This window comes from Neodiprion lecontei, chromosome 2, assembly GCF_021901455.1.
Source record: "Neodiprion lecontei isolate iyNeoLeco1 chromosome 2, iyNeoLeco1.1, whole genome shotgun sequence".
NCBI classification, from domain to species: domain Eukaryota; kingdom Metazoa; phylum Arthropoda; class Insecta; order Hymenoptera; family Diprionidae; genus Neodiprion; species Neodiprion lecontei.
Window position 1 is genome coordinate 30,720,665 of NC_060261.1, and position 24,135 is coordinate 30,744,799.

Here is a 24,135-nt window from a genome sequence, read left to right on the forward strand (position 1 = left end):
CACCTCCGACACCTCCGGCTGATTGGTGGCTACGGGGTAGCCAATAAAACTGTCGAGAGTAGGTGCAGCGGTTTGTGCCCGGGGTCTCAATGAACGGTTATACTTCATGGTACGCTATACGCGGGTAGAATCTAGGTGAGCGAAGGGTCGTGAATGGGGTTGCTGAAGGTATGACGTAGTCAGGGGCAACAACCTGAAACTGGGTCGCGTCCTTTCGGCCGAGAGGAGGAGGTGTAGGGGGGAGTATCCGGAGCCCCAGCATCCCTCGGGGCCGCAGAGGTCGGATAAAAATAGACGAACGTTGCACAGGTAAAGGGAATGAATAAAATACCGGACGGATGATCGGCGTGCCCCGAAGACGATTAGCAGCCGACGAAACGCCTCCAATTCCAAGGGGGTACACCTGTACCATTCGTTTGGAAATAGAAAAAGAAGAGGAAGAAGAATAACAATTATCGGGTAACCAGATAGCAACAACAGCTCGGGTAATCTCCGTGTGTCGGGAATTAACAGCGCATCGGTACGCACTAATTGAATCGGAGGGTTGCGTTTGTGTCCGGAGGGTGAAACGCCATGAATGGAAGCGGGACCGCCGTCCGTCATTACGGTCGCGGGAAAACTGGGTCATGACACGAATCTAGAACGCTGGGTTATTTTTGGAATCCGTAACCTCGGCACGCACTCCCGCATCTCACGTCATTCCCTGATCATCATCCCCTAGGTTTATTCCCCCCTTCCTTTCCCCACTTGCGGTGTGACTCTTTGTTTATACCCTTGTACGAGCCGGACTTTTACCACTTGGCTTATACGCGAGGCTTCGACCATCTTTTTTACAATAACCATTTCGATGGACGTTACGAACAGCGATTTATTTATAATGCCACTGCCGTCGCTGGAGTCAATCTTACGTGATGGGAGAAATATTGTCAATCTGTCAATACCAGAATTATTCGACGCTCACAGTTTTACCGCAAAGATGTCTCGCTATCGTACCAGCAGCTTTACGTAATCCGTGATGAAATAAGGGAGATAGAACGCAGATTATGATTGACGGACTGTTTCGGGATACTCTGGACCAATATCGCAGCAAGTTGTATATTTTTAGAAATTATCACCGACCGCAGAGAGTTATAAATATAATGGTATAACACGTTTTCGTTAATTGTTTCTAATCTACGATAAATAACTGCTTTCATATTATCGGTTGAAAAAATCATATTATTGTATTTCGTCTGATTTGTTCACATCGTTTTACGGAAATTTATGAAATTTTCCTCGAGAGGAGAGCCTGAAATCTTCCAAAGCCCTTGGTGTCGATGGACTGAGCGGTTAGGCATTCATTTCGTTAGGTAATAAATTTTCGCCAAGTGCACGCTATAAATATGAATTAGTTATACGTATATCACTGAAAAAAATCAATGCGTGTGCCTTGGAAATCAGTGTTAAGATCAGTGAAATGTCAGTTAATCGTCGGTGTATAATGCACTGGTTTTTTCAATAATATACTTATAATCAGTGAAAATTCACTGAATCAAATTAAGAGAGCACGGAGCGTAAAATTTGAACGGAATGCTAAATATCAGCACGACTAAAACAACTTTGCTGTGCTCTGTGGAATACGTGGGATGCCACTTCGTCTAGTCTCGTATATACGTACGTACATGTAGTACATCGAATAAATGTGACGAAAATCGTCGCCATGTGACATTGACTGTATCAGCGCCCTGACCGATCAAATCCGCAACAAAGCAATGCGTGTATTCAAAAACATAATACAAATATAAAAACTTGAATGTAGGTATTCATGTAAATTATACTCGAAAAAATGTCAAAGATTTTCCAGGAATGCCGCAGCATTTTCAACACCGAACAGTTTATTGGCCTACGAAATATGTTGCTATCAATTTCACCTTATTTCTTAAAGCTCATATCACACTGTGAGAAATTTTTCTTTATTGTTAATACACAGTCCCTAACTACTTCATTCTTTACCATAACCGCAAAATTTATATCTGGCAACAAAATAAAGAATATTCATGTTCATTGGTCGGGTGAAAAGATGGCTCCTTGAATAATGTCCCTTCTCACCATCTACCTCTTAAATTCGAGTTACAAGGATGACTTCTCATCTAGCAACAAGAGTGGCTTGCACGGCGGACTTTGAAAATAGAACGAATATATTACCCGGAAGGGTTCGGGTTCAACACTCGGGTTCCGGTATATCGAGGCGGTTCAGGTGCCTTCTGCAAATGCGGCATCATGCCCTCGTTCAGGCTCTTCGGAGTCGTCGAACCCGAGACAACCCCTGACCTCGTTAGAAAACTACCCCTTGGTGTTGGACCGGCCGGCCACTCTAGCCAGAAATAGGAAACCTTCTTCGTGTGGGTGTCGGGCGCTCCCAGACTGCAGTGCGGCACTAAAAATGGAACACAGGTAGGCAAGATAGAGTGCGGGGACGAAAGGGGGGCGAGTCGAGAGGCTGAACGGGGTGAGTATCGGGAATCTGATCTAACTGCGCTGTTGGTGAGTGATTTACCTGCACGGAAGGCAGCGGACAATCTGCATCCTTGTACGTCATACCAAGAATAGATTTATCTGCAACTTGCGTTAGACGGTGTCGTCTGTATGCGTATGGAGAAGATTCTAGTGTCGCTAATTATTTCGTTTGCTAATTCACTATGCTTATACCGAGGTTTGGATGTTTTCCACTTCCATGGATTCACCGCCTCGGTCGAGTCAATTTTTGCTGTGCTAGGTGTTATCGTAAAGGGGAATTGTGGAGTTGATGAGATAGGCTTGCCCAAACTTGATATCAGCGTTTTTTTTTTTTTTTATCAATTCTATTATGACGTAGTCGCAGGTTAAGTGTTTATCAAATTATTATATTTGTGAGCTACGGAAATCTCTTTAAAAATAAATACTATAATGGAAAATGTGGTAATTATGGACAAAAACTTAGATGTCGGTGCTTCAATTCAAATAGCTTCACAACGGTTAAAAATATAATAGGTATTTATGGTTTCACTTTACTACGATAGCTCATTTTATTGAGATAATTATTTTCTGCAGAATTTTTTGATTGCATTTTTCATTTCTGAATAGTCAATTCGATATATTAGCGAATTCGATACTTTTGGGTCGTAATCAATATCAGTGCAATGTTGTAAAGTTAAATATTTGACAATTTCAACATGATGGAAAAAGATGTTTCAGCAAATTTCGTAGAAAATACTTTTCTGCCTAAAATGACCTATGGTATAATGAGTTGGAATGAATCTACCAGATTTTCAACCATTTCGATGGGATTTGAATTGAAGCGCTGATATCGAAGTTCTCGTTCATAATTCAAATACTTTGTATTCTTGTCAGCTTACGAATATTATAATTTGATAAATACTCAATGTACAACCGTTTCGAGATGAAGTTGATTAACCCTAGGACCTTGGACACGGGTATCCTAATCCTATATAATTCTTACGGTCTGCTAAAATCATTTTGGTTATTTTGTTCAATCGAAGTTTTCACGGTGAAAAATTCATATTAGGCTTTTCTCGCGTATACTTATTTTATTCTTCAGTCTTTCAGGTTTCTAATGAAAAAGACAAAACTCTTTCACGTCGAACAGTCCGTTAGCAGCGTCGATTTGAAGTTCTGAGGTGCGCTTTATCCCTTGTGTAGGTTACTTGTTTCGTACGGACGTGTAGGGTTCTATGGTCAAAACTATCGATTTTGAGAGAACCAACCTTCATAAGTAGACTGCAGCAGAGGGATGAATAATCACGATAAAAACGTTTACAAGTATTTTTGTATTTAACATCGAAAATGTTTATTCGTAAAGTACAACATTTTTACATATAAACATGATATATAAAACACGCAAACCTGAGAATTTCTTCTATTTTTGCCAATCATCCTATGTTTTTTTTTTTTCACATCATTTTTGTTTGCGCCGTTCATTCGAACCCACAATCAGGACTGATTTGCGGTTTTAGGCCATTCGCACGGGGAAATTCTCTACAAGGCACTAGGCGGGTCACACGCAAAGTCTGTGGTTAAATTCGTTATGTTGTTTGGCCAATGTCCACCTCGTACAAGTGTATTAAATATCTACATGCATTCATATTTAAGTATAATGATGATTTACCCAATTGACACAAATTAGGAACACGAATACGTCGCATGTATAATGTGTCTACGTATGTTCGTGTATTGCATAATCGAGAGAGCATTCTTCAGTTATTTGAACATTGACGAAGAATTAAATGATTAAACGAACTTACCAAGTGAAGTTCTATCATAATTGTATGAAGCGCCTCTTCCGAGATGATCAACACCCACCCAAAAATACCCATCTAATACACGATTACATACCCCTAATACAACGGCAACGCTTTCAAAGAATGTCTAGATCTAGGAAACAAAGGTGCAGGGCCGATTTTTTCGATATATAACTATGAAATATGTGGCGACATCGGTGTGGAGTAGGGGCACTACCAGTTGATCTCGAGGAAGAGACGCGCAATACAATTGATGTGTCGTTACACGTTTAAAGGATAATACATGTAATGTGATTGGCGTACGAGGTGCACGTTTTTCACGTCAGCATAATCGTTTAGTGATCGAGATCGGCATTATAAATATATACATACATACCATACACCTATATGTACCTATCGATAATTATTACATCTATAAGTCGCATTGACTAAATTAATATTAAGATTTTTAATTTTAACGAAAGTTGAAGTAAAAAAAAATATAATTTTCTTAAAGTTAAAGATTCGAGCTTTAAAGCCCCGTTATACATATATGCAGTTAATCAAGCAATACGTTATATTTAGATTTATATACGATTATCACCACTCATGCTCATACAATTAGTATATAATGATATATGTTTGTATGTTTTTTTAATTCTTTTCATCTCTCTCACCTCTGGTCTCTCTTGACTATCTCTCCTTTTTCTTTGTATAATTTCAAAGAGACTCATTTACTCGTATTATATGTTCATGCGTGTACATACGCGTTAATTGACGTTTACGGCAGACTGAATTAGCTAAATTTTCAAACCTCGTGCATTCCATTTGTTTCTCGCTTCCTCGCTGAATACCTCTGCCCATGTGTATTGTGCATATACCTATACGTATGCTTAATATTTCCCTATTCCACGACTTCATTTGCACGTATTTCATTCGGACTAATACAGAATATAGTCAAAGAAGGACATAGGTGGGGGTCAAAACTTAGAAGGGTCAACATTTCAAACGGCCGATGTTCCGAAATTTCAAACATGCGAAAGTAAAATAACGAAAGATGAACAGTTCGAAATCCTGATTTACGTTATTTTGTTTTGCACTTGTTTGAAGTTTCGATGTATCGGCTATTCGAAATACCGACCCGTCTAAGTTTTGACCCCCACCCACCCAGAGACGTTAGGTCAATACGGGCTACATTCATACACTTTTTCGATAGTAAGTTGTAACGTTAAATGCCACGAATACAGATCCTCCCGAGAATTGCTACTTAAATCGATAGCCCTGTTAATCAGTTAGGTACACATACTGCCAAATTATTTACCCTACGGGTAAAACGGATCGTGATTTATCTAATGCAACTATAATTCGTATACGATATTATATAATTATACATTTCTGTGTGTGCATTTATATATACCCTTGTGATGTGCTCACGTTAATACGCCAACCTAAATCGAGTGATATTTTGATCCCAGCATCTAACCTACATCTCGCAAATATTTTCATGTTTTTTCAACTGTCTTTTTTGTTCTTTTTTTTTCCCCTCTTTCTCCACTCTTGATATTTATCGTTTGTTTTCCCAAGTTTTCTTTTCAACGAAGTAAGAAAATATTCCTTGTTGTACTCAGAATTTCGTTACTCCAACGATGCGCATACACGCGAAGTATCATGTATACGATTTACCGGATTGGAAAACATCTCATTTTCAAAGTCATTGATACCTGCGTATCGAATAAAAAATTTTTCCAATATCAACCAAACTTACTACCGGTTCAATCTGATAATCTTTTGACATACGCACGGCAGTATTGTCTTCGGTGTTGAATTTCTGGGCACACGGTGAGTCGGGAGTCCGGAAAGGCCCCGCACGTAGGTGTAGGAGACTGGGCTTCTCAGTATGCTCTTTCGTGATTTTTTAGCGTGTTTTTTCTTCTCCGTATCGCGCCACGATATCTTGAGGGTCCGGAAGGCCCTGCGGAGTGTGTCGATGGTCGAGGATTGCTTCGTCGTCGAATCGCTGTCGCTCCTGCGATCGTCGGAGGAACTCGATGAGTGCGGTGACGACTGATCGTAGTCGGTGGAATCTCGGCCGTCACTCGGGCTCCAGGATCTCGATGATTTACTGCTGTGCCTGTCCCTGTTGCAGCTTCTGAAACTGCGGGGCAGCCGCTCCTGCGAGTACGACGTTGCGAAATGGCCGCGTAGCTCCAGGTAATTGTGGCGACGCGGTGATCTTCCGCCTCCGCAAATACGCTCACCGCTTCCGATGCTTCTGCTGTTGCTGCATCCGCTGTCCGTGCTGCATTCGTCGATGAATTCCGAGCGCCGGTTGTGCTTTCGGGAAACTCGACTCCTCGCGTTCGTCAGCATCGTCGATTCCTCCATTGCCGTTGGCGAAGATGCCGGATGAACAACAATCGTTGGTAGCGATTTGTGCCAGTCGGGTAATCCCGGGTTTACCAAAACGACGTGATTCCTCGGGATATCCAGGTGTGCGAGTCGATATCCAGGCGATGTCTCGTCGTTCCTTTTCGAACGCTCGTCCAAGTCTTTTTTCACCCTGCACTCTCTGTACACTGAAGTACGGTTCAATGCTTCTTGGGGTTTGTTTTTTATATTATACGCCGATGTCGTTTCACGCTGCTCCGGTCAACTTATGTGTAATCAACAACACAGTAAACACTCGGCCGGGAGATCGATTGTTTCTTATTTTAATGAGCATAATTTTTTGCGTGGTATTTATGACAACTGTGACTCGGTTTGCGTCGGTGCTTTTGGCCTCGCAGTTGCTTGCCACCGAGTGCAGGTAGACTGAGATTTTGAGGGATGCTGCGCGTTACTTATACCTTCCGTCGACGAACCCCGTGCGCAAGCGTCGGCATCCACGTGAGGAACGGCACCGACGCTGATGCCAACCCCCGTGTTCGATGATGATGCTCTATAGACAAGCCGGTTATGAATATCCGGGTGGTCGTAAGCCCTTACCCACGTCAAGCTGTTGCCCGATGTATTATTAATATTCATCCGAATATTGGATTGCATTGGAAGATCCGAGGAGAGAGGATTAATAAACTATCGCGCTATCGGTGGGGCTCCATCCGGTGGTCCTTTCAAAATTGATCACCGTACAATGGAAATAGTCGAGGGGCTACTTACTTGGAAATCAAATTAACGATTCCAATTCATTGTCATTGACTTTCAGATTTCTGTGCGATTTTTTATGATTTCCGGATCGCAGGACAGAAACACAGGAAATCGTGAGAAATCACTTGGTAAACTGATAATCAACGAAAGCACGAGATAAGATGAAAATCAATAGAATTTCACTCAAGTGAAACTACATATTTGGCGCTGACTGCCGCAAGACTTAATTATTACCAGAATTTTCATGATTTCCAACGCTTGCCCCGTGACTTATCAACGTTGTCACGTGATTTCAAGCTATTCGCTATGATTTTCAATTATTTAAATCATCTCAATTGATTCATTATTGTTATTGCAAAGAACATTTCGGTTACTCAAGTTCCTTTTATTCAAAATTTGATCTCAGAGTTTCTCAATAAGCAGCTTTGTTGAAATTTCACAGTTGGCCAGTTGCTACAATCATCAAATTAAGGTCCTTACATGCTTATACTGTCACGAATTTTATTTTACACGCAGCCGAGAAGTCACTGTTTAGCGCGCTCTAAATTTAAATTAGTGAAAATTCACTAATTTCCGGTTATAAGTATACTACTGAAAAGATCAGTGCATATACACTTACGATTCGGTGAATTTTCATGGTATCCGGTAATCATGGAATTCTTTCGAATCTGTGTCTAAAAACTCATATAAAAGTTTAATCGACTTTTCGAAGTATCTTCGAGATGAATTGAAATCTCAACAATGATACAGAACGGTATCTTCGAATGTTAACTGCGGCTTGCACGCTTTCAAATTTATTTAATCCTGTATCTATGAGAAAATTCGACACATATTCTGAGGTGATATGTATGCTTTCGCTACGATATCGAGGACTCGAAATTTCTCAAACTTAATCAACGTTCTCATATCCGAAATATACATTCTATCGCAGTTCTGCTAATCAGTACCCACACATATAAATATCTTGCTTGGTTTGGCTGTCTCAGGTGTGTTATGGCAACTTGGATGTGCCAAAGGGCAATATCACCAGAGTCAAGAAATCCCGAGAGATCGGACGTTTGATGTTTAGATGGGTTATCGATCCTCAGATTCTTGGAACGTGGACAAGTCCGATTCACGAATTCAAAACCGATTAGACGCTACCGAGATTCGCATGGTTCGGTGAAGTTTGACTGGACTCGAATCATATCAATTTACAGGTTGGGGGCACGAGCCCATCTTTCTCGGGTCATGACCGATCATGTTTGCTTGTTCATTATATGGAATTGATCGCGTAATTATATCCTCTTCGCGGGTTGTACAACCTCAGGGAGTTTTGGCAGACTATGTTGTAGATATACTATCAATGACGACTAAAATATCTGAGCTGTTTAATTTCGCGAAATAAGGAGGCATGGCGTCTGTCTGAATACACCGTAGAGTACACAACGGCATGCCAAAGAAACGCAAAACGAAATTGTTTTCGGAAAAGTCCCGAAAGTTCCGGCGACGAATCAGCGGAACGAGACCCTTGTGCCGCCTTGTTACTCACCGTTTCACTTAGAAAGGGAATATCTGGTGTATTTTTGGTCAAGCGTGCTCGAAATGTGAGTTCTAGACGTCTTAATTTTCCAGATAAAGCGTCGAATGACGATGAGAAATCGGAACATTCGTAGTCTGGGAGAAGTTGTTGTACTTAATACATTTTCCATTAAAATTGAAGAGTTCACTCATCGCTTGTATAAAACAAAAAACACTTCAAAGCTGCTCAATCTCCATAGTAAAAAGTTTAAAGTCGTGAGACCAAAGCTGATTTTGGACGGAAGGTCGAGATATCTTTATTGGGGGTTAATCTGGTTCTAGTTTAGTTCTAATCGATTCTGGGTTATTTTAAATAACTGGCACGCAGACCTCGCTTAGATTTACAAAGAGGCAGGAGATAGGGTATCTAGTTTTTACTCCTACCGGTTCGCCCCTTTCTGTGGGAGAAACACGCGTCTTCTTTCACACGTAAGAGTCTTTAGAATTCTTCTCATGGTTCGTGGTATTGGTTTAGCTAGCTTATTGTTAGCGAGGACTTCGGAGTTTTCTTTCGGAAAACATCGTAAATTGACAATACATGATTTTCTACTCTTTCTCAAGTATTTCGCTGCTTTTACCACTCAGAATGTCAAAGCGTGAAGAAGTCCTTGGAACTTCTAAGGTACCAGTGGGAACGAAAAACTTATGTTGTATAGTAATTATTTCCCACGTTTGTGAAAACGACCTTTCATCGCTGCAATAGGTTTATTATCGATTGACGACGATTTTGTTCAATTGTATTACATTTGAATCTCGTGAAACAGCATAAAGCTTCTTTTGAGTGACTCGGATTCTTACTTTCTAACTCGTCGACGCTTTCCTTTGAGATACGAAATAAGAAACAACAAATTTGAGACCGTGAAATTTGAGAAATGGCGCATGATTGGCGAGCGTGTAATTTCTCATGTTTTTTTTTTTTTTTTGCCTCTCAAAGTTAAAATGGAAAAGCGTTAATAATTGCAAGGGTGACTGTAGTGACGATAATTTGATTTCGAATATATCATGGCCAATACGAATAGCGCGTGGTTAGTATTTTCTGACTTTGTTCGGAGCGAGGCTTGAAATACTTAAGTAAGAATTATACGGCGAAATAAACTTGGTAGGCTTCGATTTACACGCGGATACAAGTTTCTCGTAGTAGACTTCGATCGAATGACGAAATATCGAAAGTCGTTTCATTACGACGCGAATTGGTATGCTACGCAAGGAACCAATAGAATTCAGTATGCTCTGCAATTGGTTTAGAAGATTGGTTGACAAAACAAAAAAAAAAAATTACCACTACCTATCAAACGTATTGTCCGACTAATTTGTTAATAATTGATTTCATATTTTTTCGCTAATATGTAGAAAATAAATTGTTCCACTTTAAGGGTATCACGATTTTGTCAGTAAAAATTTTATTCTTATTACGGAAAGAGAAACAAGAAAAAAGACTTGGAACCCGAATTACCAAATTCCAATTCAACGGATAAAAATGTATTAAAAAATTAATGGTTGTCTTTATCATTCGAGACGACACCGGGACAAAAAAGTTCAGGTGCCAAGAACATCGTGGATGCAGTAATAACGCCTAGACACTTCGGTTTCGTGCGAACTGTATATTGAGGCGATGAACTCAAGGGTCAAGCTTTTTATCCTAGCGTCGAGTATTTTCTGCAACATCTTCTTTGAATTATATCAACGAGAGTAAAAGTCTCCCCGTGCGAGTTGCTGACGTAGATAACACTCCGCCTACAGCATGATACAACAGTCTGCGACATTTTGGTGATGAAACTATTCACTGCACCTTTGTCAAATAAATGGTTGCCAGTATCTATCCTTGAGGCTGATAAATTTGTTGCAAACAATGTAAATGAAAGTTCAGGAAATAACACACATGGGCAATTTCGTACATGGAAATATTTTGATGTAATAAAATGTACTATTTATTTCTATTCGATTGACATTGAATTTGCTTATAGACCTGCAGATACGGTACGATAAGCGATAGAAACGTCTTTGACAAATAATTTTGACGTATCCGGTACGACGGCAGATTTTTTTATCATCGCCAGGACCAAGAACTTTATCGGCACTGTATAACGCATCTGAATAAATAATGCTTCAAGCAGAACAAAATTTGGACCGAAGGTTTATTTTCGCGGAAAAAACATGTCGAGACATTTACGCGACCGGACAAATACGCATTCAAAATTTAGATAACTTCATCTAACAACGGGTTAATTGATAACTATTAATTTGAGGGAAAATAACGGATATTTTCTTACCTTGATGAAAGTAAGTGGGCCGTCAGAGTGTGCGGAATGAAAACGTGCCTGTGACGCAGGGCTATTGGAAACTTTTGGCCGCGGTACAAAGTTACAGGTAGTAGTTGTTGTAGAAAGACTTCAAGCCGTTGTTCGTGTCGGTGTTGAGTTTACCTCCGAGTGGGTAGATGGGGGGAAGCTAAAGAGAAAGGGGGAAGTCTGTCCGTGGTATCATGCACGTTGCAAAATTCTGAGCCACGTGTTTTGACACGGGTTCTGTGGCAGGTAACTAAAGGTACGTTCCTGTGCACTTATGACGAACTTGTCGTATAATACTTACGGTGACATTGCATGGATGCGCATCAGAAGGACCCCTAATTACATGCAACTGGGGGTACACAGCAATATTCGTACTTTCGGCTACTTAATTTCGGTAATTTCGGAATTATTTTTGTTTCGGACCGAGAACAAGTTAGCCGGCATGGAAAAAGGCATTAATGAATATCACGTGACCAGATATGTACCATGAATTGCCTGTAATTAGGTATCCTTACGGGGGCATCCACGTAATTTCACGGTGCGTGACTACCAACACAATTTTATTTTTGTTCCATCAGGCTTTGAGTACCCGTGAAAGGTCCATCGAAAAAGATAATCGCGTACACAAATTTTCTCGTATTATTTATAAGTAAGATAGTTGTTTGTACAAGAGTAAACATCGATTTGTGGAAATTTAAGAATAAACATTAGACTCGGCATGGTGAGTTTTGAAACTGATTCACATGTAAACGTCGAGCTGTAAGTCGTTACGAAAGTTTCGCGGCTTCGCAATTCTGACGACTATAATTTGCGGACAATTTTTATCATCGCTTTAACCCTCACTTTTTTAATTCTTTCATAAATCGTAAAATCACGTACATTATAATCTTTTGTTTACGACAACCGGACAGTTGAGGAATATTTCGAATCGCATTGCTTTTCCTCTTTCCCTTTGTTCTCCGTTTTACTTATCCAAAGGAAGACTCGGGTTTTGCCTGGTTATATATAATCCACCGCTTCAGATGTTTCTATGACACGTAATGAAAACGTGGGGCAAACCACCGTGCCAATCCCATTAGCGATCGCACGGTTAAACTCTATTTTCGCGGGTGGTTAGCGTTCACGCTCCACCCGAAGGTGTATTGGCAGTTTGCACGTACCGGCCACTTTTGAAAATAGATTAAAGGTTCGAAATATCGGTAAAAAAGCTCGCGTAACTGTTCCACGTCGAGATAACTTATCTATGGTTTCTCATATGCTCGTTTCTCCCGTACGGTTTTCGTCAATGCAACCGCCTTCGCCCTTTCAGGTAGGAGCGTGAACAAAGATAGAAATTCTTCGCTCTATTTGCTACGGGAGATTTCGAGGCTGCAACAGCCGGGCGCGTGACGATTGTGTAATATCTGCACGTGTCACATCATCGACACTCGTCGATTCTCAATTGACGCGAACAATCTGAAAGATAATCGTGAGCTCATTTTACATGCACGTTTTACCAGACTCGATATCGCGCGTACAAATTTAAATTGGAATTTATTTCTAACCACTTTTCCAGTATAAATTCTGCGGTGAGTAATATGGAAAATTTCTTGTATACCGACGAGGAATAGAAGGAGGATGAGATCGTAGACGGAGTAAGAGAAACACGAAAATCGATTGCTTAGAAATCGTCTCTTCGACGATTTTTCGATTATTTAATCGTCCTTTGGCCGGATCGCAACGCATCGCTGTAATGATCAATGAAGATCAGTGAACAGTCAAGTTTCCGGGATTCGAATCGATATCGTAAGGTACGAGGCAGCTTTGCGTAATAACAAATCCACTGTGATTGCTCCTCGGAGAGCCGATGCAGCCGAATCGTCGCCACATTGATCAGTTGATCACATTCTACCAAGTTTGCAGACTAATCGATCAAGCTTTACCGGATCAAGGAACTCCGGCTATTCCAGGATTAAGATCCGGCGTAAAAAACACGCCTTCGTGTCAGCCCCGATAACTTCCACCTTGATTCGAATACAACACTTGCGAGAGAACGGAAGAGATTTCCATACGTCTGTCCTGTATATACATAAATATTATATACATATAACGAGAGTGCGAGCGATTTCTCATGGGGTTATTGTCTTAGTTTTTCCCGCACCGAAGAAATAAAAATTATTTCAGACGTTAGCCCATGAAGGTTGCGGTTTGAAAGTACCGCGTGACCTTCGCCTTGTTCTGGCTTCGTTTTTCGATCTGGTTTATCTCGTGCGTGTGCTCGCTATACGCCGTGCATTTTATAATCACGCCCACACCGAGCGACAAACGCGTATTGCAAAAACAAGATTTTCATGCTCCTTCGATCGTCGCGTCGCTTTTGCTCTCTCCCCTTGTCTCTACCCTCGATATTAATGCCTTTCAATTATACAAATTTTTTTTCTTCATCTTTCATATTGCTGCAGGCCTGCGTTTACGCCACGCGATATTTACCAACAACCGCCACCGTAACCCAACCTTGAATCTTGAGTGACTTCGTTGAAAAATGGTAGGACCTGTATCGTGCCTTAATCAGGGTGCTCGATCTTGTATGCAAATTTCACGGTTATAGTCCAGAATTGCAGCTGAATATATGAGGCACAAAACGACAAGGACGTGGCAAGTATTTTCATATCCTAGTACCCATCCGCGTATTCCTCTTCAATTACCCAGTATCCGCAATGAGGGAAATAGGATATATTTTTCTTTGTGGCAATATGCTAAGAATTTTCCGTATCTGCGTGAGAAAATGGTTGAACTCGATTCGGTACGGTTCTCAGTATTCCTGCCAGGTCCTCAATCTGCGAACGAATTCACGGAGCTTGCGGCAGGCCAAAGAGTAAGCTAAGTTTTGTACGAATTTGAGCAATCAGGGTTGGCTTTCGTGACATGTATTTTGGATCTCTGAGCATCCGTGGAACATAGCGGGCAATTTTCTTTGTTTTCGGCATGTGATCCATCCTCCACTCTCCTTGGGCTTCTATCTGTACACGTAATACGTGCAATGTATATTGCCGTGTACTTATCGCGTGTTTAACTACTCGAGAGTAATTTCACCGCTCGTCTTCCATTTATATTTCACAACCCCAGACCTGAGCTTATGTCGCATATCACAGAGCTGTTCAGTCCGCCTCGAACGAAATGTAGGAAGTGTAATTATACCGAGTGTTTCTAGAGGCTGAAAGACGGACCATGCCACGGCCTTGGCTGCTATATTTCTATTTCTTTCCCGCTCTATATATTCGTTCTGTCCTCTTTTTCTAAAATTTTTTGCTCCATTCAGCGGATTGGCATTTTTATTCGTTCTTTTTAGGATTTGTGTACAATACGAACGCACGTATAACGCGTTGATTCTTATTTTACTATCGTCCACCTGAACGCGTATCAGCACAATCGTCTTTCGACCTCTTCTCCCGTCGAACGAAGCGACGAGGTTGTTGCTCACCGATAGTTGTTTAAGGCTCGATCCACGAGTGCCTCGAAGAACTGGATCCAAAGCGCGGGAGCAGATCCGGATCCATTATATATTATACTTGTACTATAATATTATACGTATCAGGACTAATTTGCATCTGACAAGTCGTCGACGATTTATTCAAGACTCGCGGACTGCCTAAATCGGACCTCGCTGCTTTTTGTCACCGCAACGAGTAACGATCGTAGCTTTGATTATTATTACATCAAACATTATTGTTACTTCAGAGAGGGACAAGATTTATGGGAGCAGCATTCTAGGCGTTAGCACTATTCCAGATGTATGGGTATTTCTAATTCATCGAACGATATTATCACACCGGATTAACCTTCGCTTGCACTTAAACGCGGCCCCGCGCGATTTGAATATTGCTCAAACTTGTTATCCCGCCGGATTAAGTTCGAGGGGATTAATCAGATTTAATGTGAAAAATTAGAGGTAGAACCATCTGGTTAAAAATATAAGTTAAAACCGTTCAACGCAACGAGTGAATTACGAAAGATTAATTTTCAAACATGCGATAGTTTGGTTTTTGCAAATGTAAGATAGATGTTTGGTATGGTTGAGTAACACGGAATGACAATACCTCAAATCGACTGAAAAATGGCCCAGTTGACTTTTTGCGATTAAATTCCGTGCGTACTCTTATCGATTATCAACGCTAAACAAATTTACGACAGGGTATTACATTTTATAAATAGCGCTACAATCACCGACGAAATTTACAGTAATTCAGAATTAATCTTACGATATTCTCTTCTAACGAGAGGCTTAATTATCAAGTTGAAATTGGAGAAGGAAAGATGGAGTTGTTTTCTGGAGCGGCCAGCGCATTTTCTCGGTAATATTTTGTTCTCGATGCTTGTATACCTCGTTGATATTTGGTTATCGTATTACCCGGCAGGCGGTCATTAACGAGCCGAGACTATCAAACAAAATCTTACCCGCCTTCATCAGCCTGAAGCTCGGAGAAAAACATTTTCACGAGTGAATATAGAGTTGGTATAACGTCGTTCGGTTTCACGTAATTCTTTAAGACGAGCGTTATCGATAATTCATTAGAAACCGAGCGTTAGGATAATCGGTTCATTTTAAAACGTTGAAAGGTATCGGAAGATAAGATGAAATATTCAACGAACATCTGTGTTTCAAGCTTAACATAATTATACGATAAATTAATTTTGAAAAAACGGTGAAAATTTTTTCAACATTACACAGGCCTGCTGATGACAGATGATAATATGCATCACACCGTGTGTAGTTGGCTTACCAAACCCAAAATAATCTCACCACACGTGCAGTTCGATGCTCGTACGTCGAATTGACGAGATTGACATCGTGCAGCAGCATATGCGGAAATACATATGTGCCGGTTATTCACGTCGATTTATATAATGCATATGTCGACTCTACACGGCTGCAGCGTAATTGGAATTCTAATTGGGTTAGATGATTACCGTGATAATAATAGGACAGGTTACAATTATTGTAATATACACGTGTAGACTTATGCCCGTGTTGCAAAGTGAATAATAGACCAAAACTCATCCCCTTCTCAACTGTAACGCAGTCGACACGACATTTGTTAATTAATGTCAGATACAATTTGAGTGAAGTAGTTATAATTTGCGGGGGCCGCAAGAGGAGCTCGCGTTTATCACCTCGTGCTCACGTTCTAATTAAGGATAAATGGACCGAACCGTAAACGTTTGGAAAATCTTTGATAGTATCATTTGTACAGCCAACGACGGTGAACACTAATAATCATTTCTATTATACAGTAGAGGTGTTCTTTCACTTATGGTCGCGGGGAGATTTTTTAAACTGTTTTTCCTCTTTTCCTAAATTAGATTTAGACGTCGCGAGACCCATTTATTCTTAAACTAAAATAATAAGTGGTAATCTTATGTGCTTGCGCACGTTTCACAGCTATTTTCATTTTGTCGTTACTGTCGCGCTTACAATATGCTCGGGAAGTTGAGGTCTTCAAGAAAATTTATTTACTGATAGGATATGCTCTCTCCTATTACTGAAACTGTACGTATATACCTGTATTATCAGACACGCGGAGACGATTTGAAAAAAATCTCTTGCTAAATTATTTTTTAAGCATAAAAGTTTGAGAATCACTTTCGTTTATTTTAATGATCGAACATCATCAGATTGAATAACCGGATTGATGCAAACGTCACATTATTCTCGCCGTGATTTAAAAGCGAGGTCAAAAGCAGTGGTTGAAGTTACGAGACGTGGTCGCGATCGATTGCTATGCAGAACGAATAGTGCACCCTGGAAATTTCAATCGTTTAGGATTCCGTGCGCGATTTTGTATCGGATCGCGGACCGTTTTTGACAGTGATTTTTCGAAACACCGCAGGAATTGCGGAATCGGATGAACGTATAAAAAATGTCTTGCACGTTTTATTTTAATGCCATGTACCATGTACAGTAACTGGCAAGGAAAAAATAGGAATTATAGATGGGTGATGCAATTATTGTCAATAGTAATTCCCAGATTCTCGTTTATGTACTATAAAAATGTCTTATTTTTCTATTACCTACTGCAAACCAAAGAAAACGTAGACTTATAAGGCTGCCGGATAAGCGTTAAAGAATACAGATTCGTCGAAACAATTACTACATGGCACTGATTCTACAGATGCATTGCAGGATAACGGCAATCTCTGACACACGTATGAAAACACTGCTACGTATATAATTCACACGGTGGTTAATAATATGATGAATTTCACCACGGACTAGCAGAAATATCGGATTACTAGATGGTTTCGGTGAAGTAACCGATGGCATGAGACGTTTCTCCAATAGCAAAGGTTGTTGTGTCATTTGTTTATCTCGCTGCCAGAATATATGTATACTGTTTTCAATACGGCGCTGTGCGATTACGTATTAACCTCGTTGAGTCTAAATTTTGTAAGGATATTCAGTTATTGTTCAAATAATCGTCATTCTCGGCAAAACAAGCAATAAATGGGTCTGACGGGCATTGTCTCTCTGGCTTACAATTAATTAATTAATCAACATTATGTCTCTGACAAATATACGCATCTGCCCGGATAAGTTATCAGCTTGTCGAAATTTGAAAAGCTCAACTCTTAGGCACACTGTTGATTGGACAATTTCACAGAGTATAAAGACTGCGGCGGTACTTTATTCCAGTGTTCATAATCATGATGACGCAGAGTCGTCGACTGATCAGAATGAATAATCGAGCATTTAAACGATGGTTATTCAGTCCGCAGTGAACATCAGGGAAAATCTGCGTGTTATAATAATAATAATCCTGAAGAATTAAAATTTATTTGGTAATTTTTATGTAAAAATATAACGCAGCTTTTATATTAGCGAGTTCAACATGCATCGACTTTTAATTAAAATCTCTGAACCAGGTGGAAAAGAAAATACAAAAAATGGCAGTGACTCCTCTATGGAAACATAATAGCTACTCTAGGAACGAAATGTATTGATACATCGGAAGGACGGATCCGGAGCTGTGAATCAGAGTGGGAGGAGTTCTATGAACCTCGTTATCCTGGTACGTCTATTGGGAATCGTAAAGCTTATGTTAATCTAATTATTATGGACTCATCGAGTTCGCAGTCGAGTAAAAACACGTTGAAGCAAACAAATTACGTCACAAACGTTACCAGCATGTAATAATTGTATTTTCTAAAATTGACGGACTTAAGTTTGTTGAAAAAATATTTTTCCAACATGGCATGGCAAAAATGGAATAAATCTGAGAATAGGAATGAAAAAGCCTGCACGATCGCAATAAATATTATATATACGTAAATGGGACCATAATAATGTATTATTTTTTTCATTGCAAACGTTCGCCTCCGTGAAAAATATTTCAATACCTACTGCTTATAAAAATACATCGCGAATGATTATTTAGTTTGTGAAAATGTTAAATGGATAGCAATTCGTTGAAATCGGGTGAAAAACATAAGTTACAGGTACTATTGGCATTGAACAAATAAAATTAAGGTAAATCGTTTCAATTGACTTCGACTGCACTCCTCAACCGTTATTACGACCTATCTGAAAATAATCGCACAGTGAGATCTGCCTGTCTCTTCACCGTACGTGTAGCTAGGTGGCCACATCCTATATCGGCGGACATTTATCGTCGTAACTGATTGTGGGTTTGCAGGTACGACCTATAGTAGTTCTTATCGCAGTTGCGCAACCCGACTGTACCGCGTGTATACACCTGTATGCAACGCTATTAATGTAATTAATCCCGAATTAACGACCCTAACACCGTATTGACTTTGGACGTAACTTGGAATTTCTATCCCCTGCAACATCACGATCCGCAAGATTAGCAGTCTCTTCTCTAACGGTAAGTTACAAGATATACCGGCTTAATAATCGATCATACCGGGCTGTACAGATAATCACACAATACGACACAGAGTGCAGACGAGTCTGCAAAGAGACGCAGCTTGTCTTCGATTAATTGAAGTATACAAATGAAATTCCGCTTGGTAAATCCCCGCTTTGGAGCACATCTCTCTATCATGAGATAATGAATCAACGCTGATACTTCTAATTACATGTATTGCGTACGGCCGATTATAGTCGTCAATAATCTAGTGCACTCGACATTCTATATCGACGAAGCTCATCTTTGATGACGTTACGTAAATGTCTATAGAACCTCAGCAGAGCTCGAAGGCGCATACAGGGTTAATCATCGAATAGTCTTACTCTGTCATAGTGTACAAGTGATTTTTCACACTAGTGTGTAAATAATCTCATTCACTGCAAACGTATAATGCATGACGGTACAAATCATCCGTAGGCATTAATTTATGGGGTTATACCTAGTCAGCAGGTTGGAAGAATGCGACTTTTCAAGGATTTTTTATAAGGAGACATTTCCATTTATTAGTATAAAAATTTATATATATATATTGGCGTAACATTGAAATTGGTTCTGATATCTTTCATTTGTAAAAATAATGTTTTTTAAAGCTGCTATATAGCCAATCTCTGGGAGCACCTCTGAAAAGAAGCGTCTTGCGGTGAGCGAGATATCTCTGGACTGGATCATCCGAAATGAAAAAACAAAAAGGATTCAGTTAATACAAGGTATTATCTGGTCTTTCATCGAAGGAATAATAAAAATATTAATTTTTCACAAAACAGCGGTTTCTCGAAAAAAATAATTTGATTTTCCATTAAAATTTTCGCCTTAATCTATTTATGAAATGGAAAATATTTATCGGTGAAAAAAAAACCTTCGATCAAGGACTAAAAAATATATTCATAAAGCTTGCGTAAGAATTTGAGACCGATTGGTTCAGCCCTTTCCGAGAAATCTTGCCGATCGACTTTGAAAACATAGTTTTGAGAAAACGGGTTAAAAATTTCGCAAGCACTTTCAAACGCTCCGAGGCGGCTTTGCAAATGCGCGCGTAACTTAGAGAATATTTGTCAGATCGACATGAAATTTTCTGTTCGTATGTACTTGAATGTGTGTACATTGCGAAAATGAAATTGAAAAAAAATGAATCTTTGAAAAATCCCGAGTAGGTACAACCCGTTATCGCGTTTGAAAAATTGGTCGGTTCACCCATTTCATAAAAATTTTCGGGTGGGTAGAAGAGGACACAGATAAAGACATACGTTGATTCGTGTCATTACATATGTCATCCAAGTGAGAGATCCTGGTACTGGAATAAATATGAGAGATGGGAAACAGGTTCTGAAAAATACATAGCTGAATAAGTAAGCGAACATAATCATCAATAAATAACAACACGGGTCCGATTCGAGTTTGTATCCTGTTTCATAACTGTCGAACATCTGGATCCTAAAAGTGGTTTGTCCGATATTGTCTCGAGTCGGTTTCGCCATGTATTTTTTCCATTTACACCCACGTCGCGGGGACTGAAAAAGCGTGTAGAAATTTACACAAGGCGAATATCATTTCCGACGTATGATGGATTATTTTTGACTCGAGATATGTTGCAGGTGCAGACTTGTACGACAAAATTACACAGGTATGCACGATGCGGCGGTAAAGATGAATGAATTAAAGTGCCGGAATTAGTTACGCAAACGCAGTTTTCGGAGTTGATTAGAACGATTCCTTTACAAATGTCACGCTTGGTGTTGACCTTCGTGTTCATTTCTGTTATGTCGTATGATGGTTTGCATTTACCGGGGAAATGAGAAAACTTTTGATTATAATACAAAGTGTATATCTCGTAGTCACTTAGCGTTTCCGCTCGCCCCCGTATCTTCATCCTCTGCAGACAATCCTTTTCATACAACCCACTGCGTTCTCGTATAGAAGTTACGTAAATCTGTAAACTCTGCGATAAGGGTAGCTTCCTTGTGTACCGTGAGTACTGCGTATGATTTCAATTCTATCGAACACCGAGGCAACTACTCTGCATTCATCTCTGCAGGCTTGGTGCCCACAAGAATCCGGTTCAAGCTTATATTTCCACTATGTTTATCGCGGGCTCAAAGCCAGAGACAAAATTATTGGACGAAAAAAAAGAATAAAATAATAATTGAGTTAGTTGGACAGAAATCCACCGTTGTTGTCCCGTCAACTCGCTACCGAATGAGCAATTTTAGATCGAGGCGTGCGCGTGAGTGGGAAGCATAATGCGCTTTTTAACTTTCGATTGCAATTCTGACGGTAGATATGGCATTCGTTGCGAGAACGTACGTCATTTTGAACGACCGTACGTAAAATGTTGAAAATGACGAATATATATTGTTTGAAATGAACTGATAACAGTCAATGTAACTTTTGGCATATTTGTTCGGTTAAATACGATTTATGCTGCATTTTCATCGAACGGCACACGATGATTCCGAAGTTGTCCAAGGGTAATTGGGAGCTATTTTTGTTTTGAGAATCTTACTTATTCATATTTATCTCAGCGTTCCGTAAAAGGTTAAAGGCATCGCGCAGTGAACTTGTGAAATTTTATTTAGCGAATGTAATATCTACAACGCGACGCTTACATTTCTTTGATTTAGGAGGGTAGAAGAAGCGCTTCTTATTAGTGCAAAGGTTGTATACTTATTAATCCTTCTTGTGTACTTATTACCTAAAACAGTTTGTCTTAATAGAAAAATCATTTGCCTTCATTTCTTGAGATCTTCCGTATATTCCAAAACTAGTATACAAAAATAGGTACACCTACACGGTGAGACGAATAAGAGCAGAATTTACTCAGAACTGCAGGAAAAGCGGGACACGTCAAGGGTCTTGGTAGAAAAATACCCATATCAAGTATATTTTTTACTATAAATTTCGCGGGTTTTGCTCTGCAGACAGTGATTTCCACTGTTTCTAGAGTAAATTCTGCACTTTGCAAAATACGTTTTACCAAAAAACCTGATGCGTCCCTCTCTTCCTGCAATTTTGAATAAAATCCGTTTTTTTATTCCCTCTCTGTAAAACCTCGCAGTTTAACATTTTTTGCAAAAACTTTTATCCCAGCCTTCTCCGACAGTTTACGGTTTTCGTTTTTTCTTCGTAGAATAGGTCGCAGAGGCGTTTGATCGAATGGGTTCTTTTTTATCAGCAACGGCGTTCCATCTCCGAAAAATAAATCTCTGCTCTTTTACGAGGCGAATATGCCTCGTTGAAATACACAGAGGAGCTGGTTATTTGTAACGAGTCCGACGTGTCTCGAACCCCCCCTGCAGGTTTGCTCGTTCAAGTGCGTGCGATCGTGCGTGATGGTAACGGAGGTGGACGAGTACGATGTTTTTTCAAGGACACGGACAAGGCGTGGTTTGGCGTTTGCCAAGTGCCGGGTGTTTGCCGCTGGTTTCGCCGCTGCTCCAGAGGACTATAAAAGCGGTCGTTCATCGGTAGCAAAGCATACTCGTTCAATCGCAACCGGTAGACTACCACACCGCAAACTTCAACATGTTCAAGCTGGTGAGTAATACACGATATATTGGTCAATCCGATAACCCGATTTGCTTTGACTGAAGATTGCCGAAGATACACTTTTCGAGCAGGATAGAAGGCACCGAGGGTGCGGAGATAACGGCAGTGCCCTAAATCTGCCGACTCGCTTACTGGGATCACAATGTTAATTTAGTCGGTGACAGTAGGAATCGTCTTCAGCAATTTCTAGTCGGCGGCCAAAGATAGTTTCTTTCCTAGTATCGCACGTTTTAGTGGATGCGCACCATAAGGTCCACTCTGAGTAACTACGCTGTTCACATTTGTTAGCACGCGGTTAATGCGAAGCTCGGAACTGCGCAAAGTGGAATTGTACCCTAAATCGCGAATAATCACGAGTCCTCTAATGCGCATCCACAAAAGCGCATAGTACTGGAATAAGTGGGCGCTTTCCTCTGACGTCAATTTCCTCACACATCGACACCGAGTGATTTCATTGGTCCGATCTCACGGAAAAGGACTATGAAAAAATCGATCATTGTGCGTGTGGTGTCAGGAAATTGACGTAAAAGAAAAACGTCCGGTATCATTGTTGCGTCTAACTATATTTAAGTAACGGTGTTCTCTTTTTCAGTTCGTTCTCGCCGCCCTCGTGGCCGTCGCTGTCGCTGCCCCAGCTCCGGGTTTGGTATCAGCTCCAGTCGTGTCGGCATATTCCGCTCCCGCGGTCGTCGGCGCCGTTCCTGTGGCTAGTCCCTATTCCGCACTGCCGGCCTACAGCGGCTATGCGTCTCCTCTGGCATACTCTGCCTACTCTGCCTACTCTCCGTTCGGCTACAGGTCTGCCTACGTCAGCCCTTACGCCTACTACCAGTAAGAGAAGGAAACGAGGAGGAGTGTGAAGAATTGTTGACGAAACGAGCATGACTAACCTGCGTGTAACGCATTTCAAAAATTTTGGATAATGTAACGCATTTAAGTAACAACGGCAAATAAAATGAAAAAAAAAATATCACTTATAACGGTGCGTGTATTCGTTTGAGAGAATGATTTAATTTACCTAAGATCTGAATGCGCGCGGTTCCTGATTGAACTGATCGTTGGCGACTAGCTCTATTCTCACCGTGAAATATCGGAATGAAACAAGTTTTCTCGTCTAACTGTTCTGGGCAGTCGTCCGATTTCGAGGCCTGAGAAAGGGTCATTTCTGGCGAATTTTTTTTTCTTTTACAGCGAGAGAAACTGAAAAATTTTTTGAAAATTTTAACTTCATCACCAGAGTGCGAAAACGGCATGCAAGCATCGTGGGTATTGCTTATGAGAGAACAGAAGTCGTTAATCGATGAAAATATCTCAACTGTACGTATTGACAAGGCAAAATCTATTTTTCGATGCAATAAATTGACGTAATTTTGCGGAAGGAATCGATTGCGCGTATTCCGAATATGGTGCAAGCTACAGTTCACGAGTTACATCGGA

The 24,135-nt window shown here is 40.4% G+C and overlaps 2 protein-coding genes across 2 annotated transcripts; one reads left to right on the forward strand and one right to left on the reverse strand.

Moving 5' to 3' along the window:
- Nucleotides 1-3,864: 3,864 nt before the first annotated feature.
- LOC107217805 lies at nucleotides 3,865-7,049 on the reverse strand. Its single transcript, XM_046730031.1, has one exon. It carries the CDS (start codon nucleotides 6,639-6,641, stop codon nucleotides 6,021-6,023), a length of 621 nt encoding a protein of 206 aa, XP_046585987.1. The 5' UTR covers nucleotides 6,642-7,049; the 3' UTR covers nucleotides 3,865-6,020.
- On the forward strand, nucleotides 6,140-23,675 carry LOC107217800. Its single transcript, XM_015655467.2, has 4 exons — nucleotides 6,140-6,163; nucleotides 6,364-6,368; nucleotides 22,639-22,686; nucleotides 23,291-23,675. The coding sequence occupies exons 1-4, from the start codon at nucleotides 6,154-6,156 to the stop codon at nucleotides 23,531-23,533; spliced, it is 306 nt and encodes a 101-aa protein (XP_015510953.2). The 5' UTR covers nucleotides 6,140-6,153; the 3' UTR covers nucleotides 23,534-23,675.
- Nucleotides 23,676-24,135: the final 460 nt, after the last annotated feature.

Excerpts from the sequence above, each read along its gene's own strand:
- LOC107217800 (XM_015655467.2), top strand. Across the intron at positions 22,687-23,290 it reads ACTTCAACATGTTCAAGCTG|TTCGTTCTCGCCGCCCTCGT; the intron begins GTGAGTAATACA and ends TCTCTTTTTCAG.
- LOC107217805 (XM_046730031.1), bottom strand. The coding sequence starts at position 6,641 with ATGGAGGAATCGACGATGCTGACGAACGCGAGGAGTCGAGTTTCCCGA.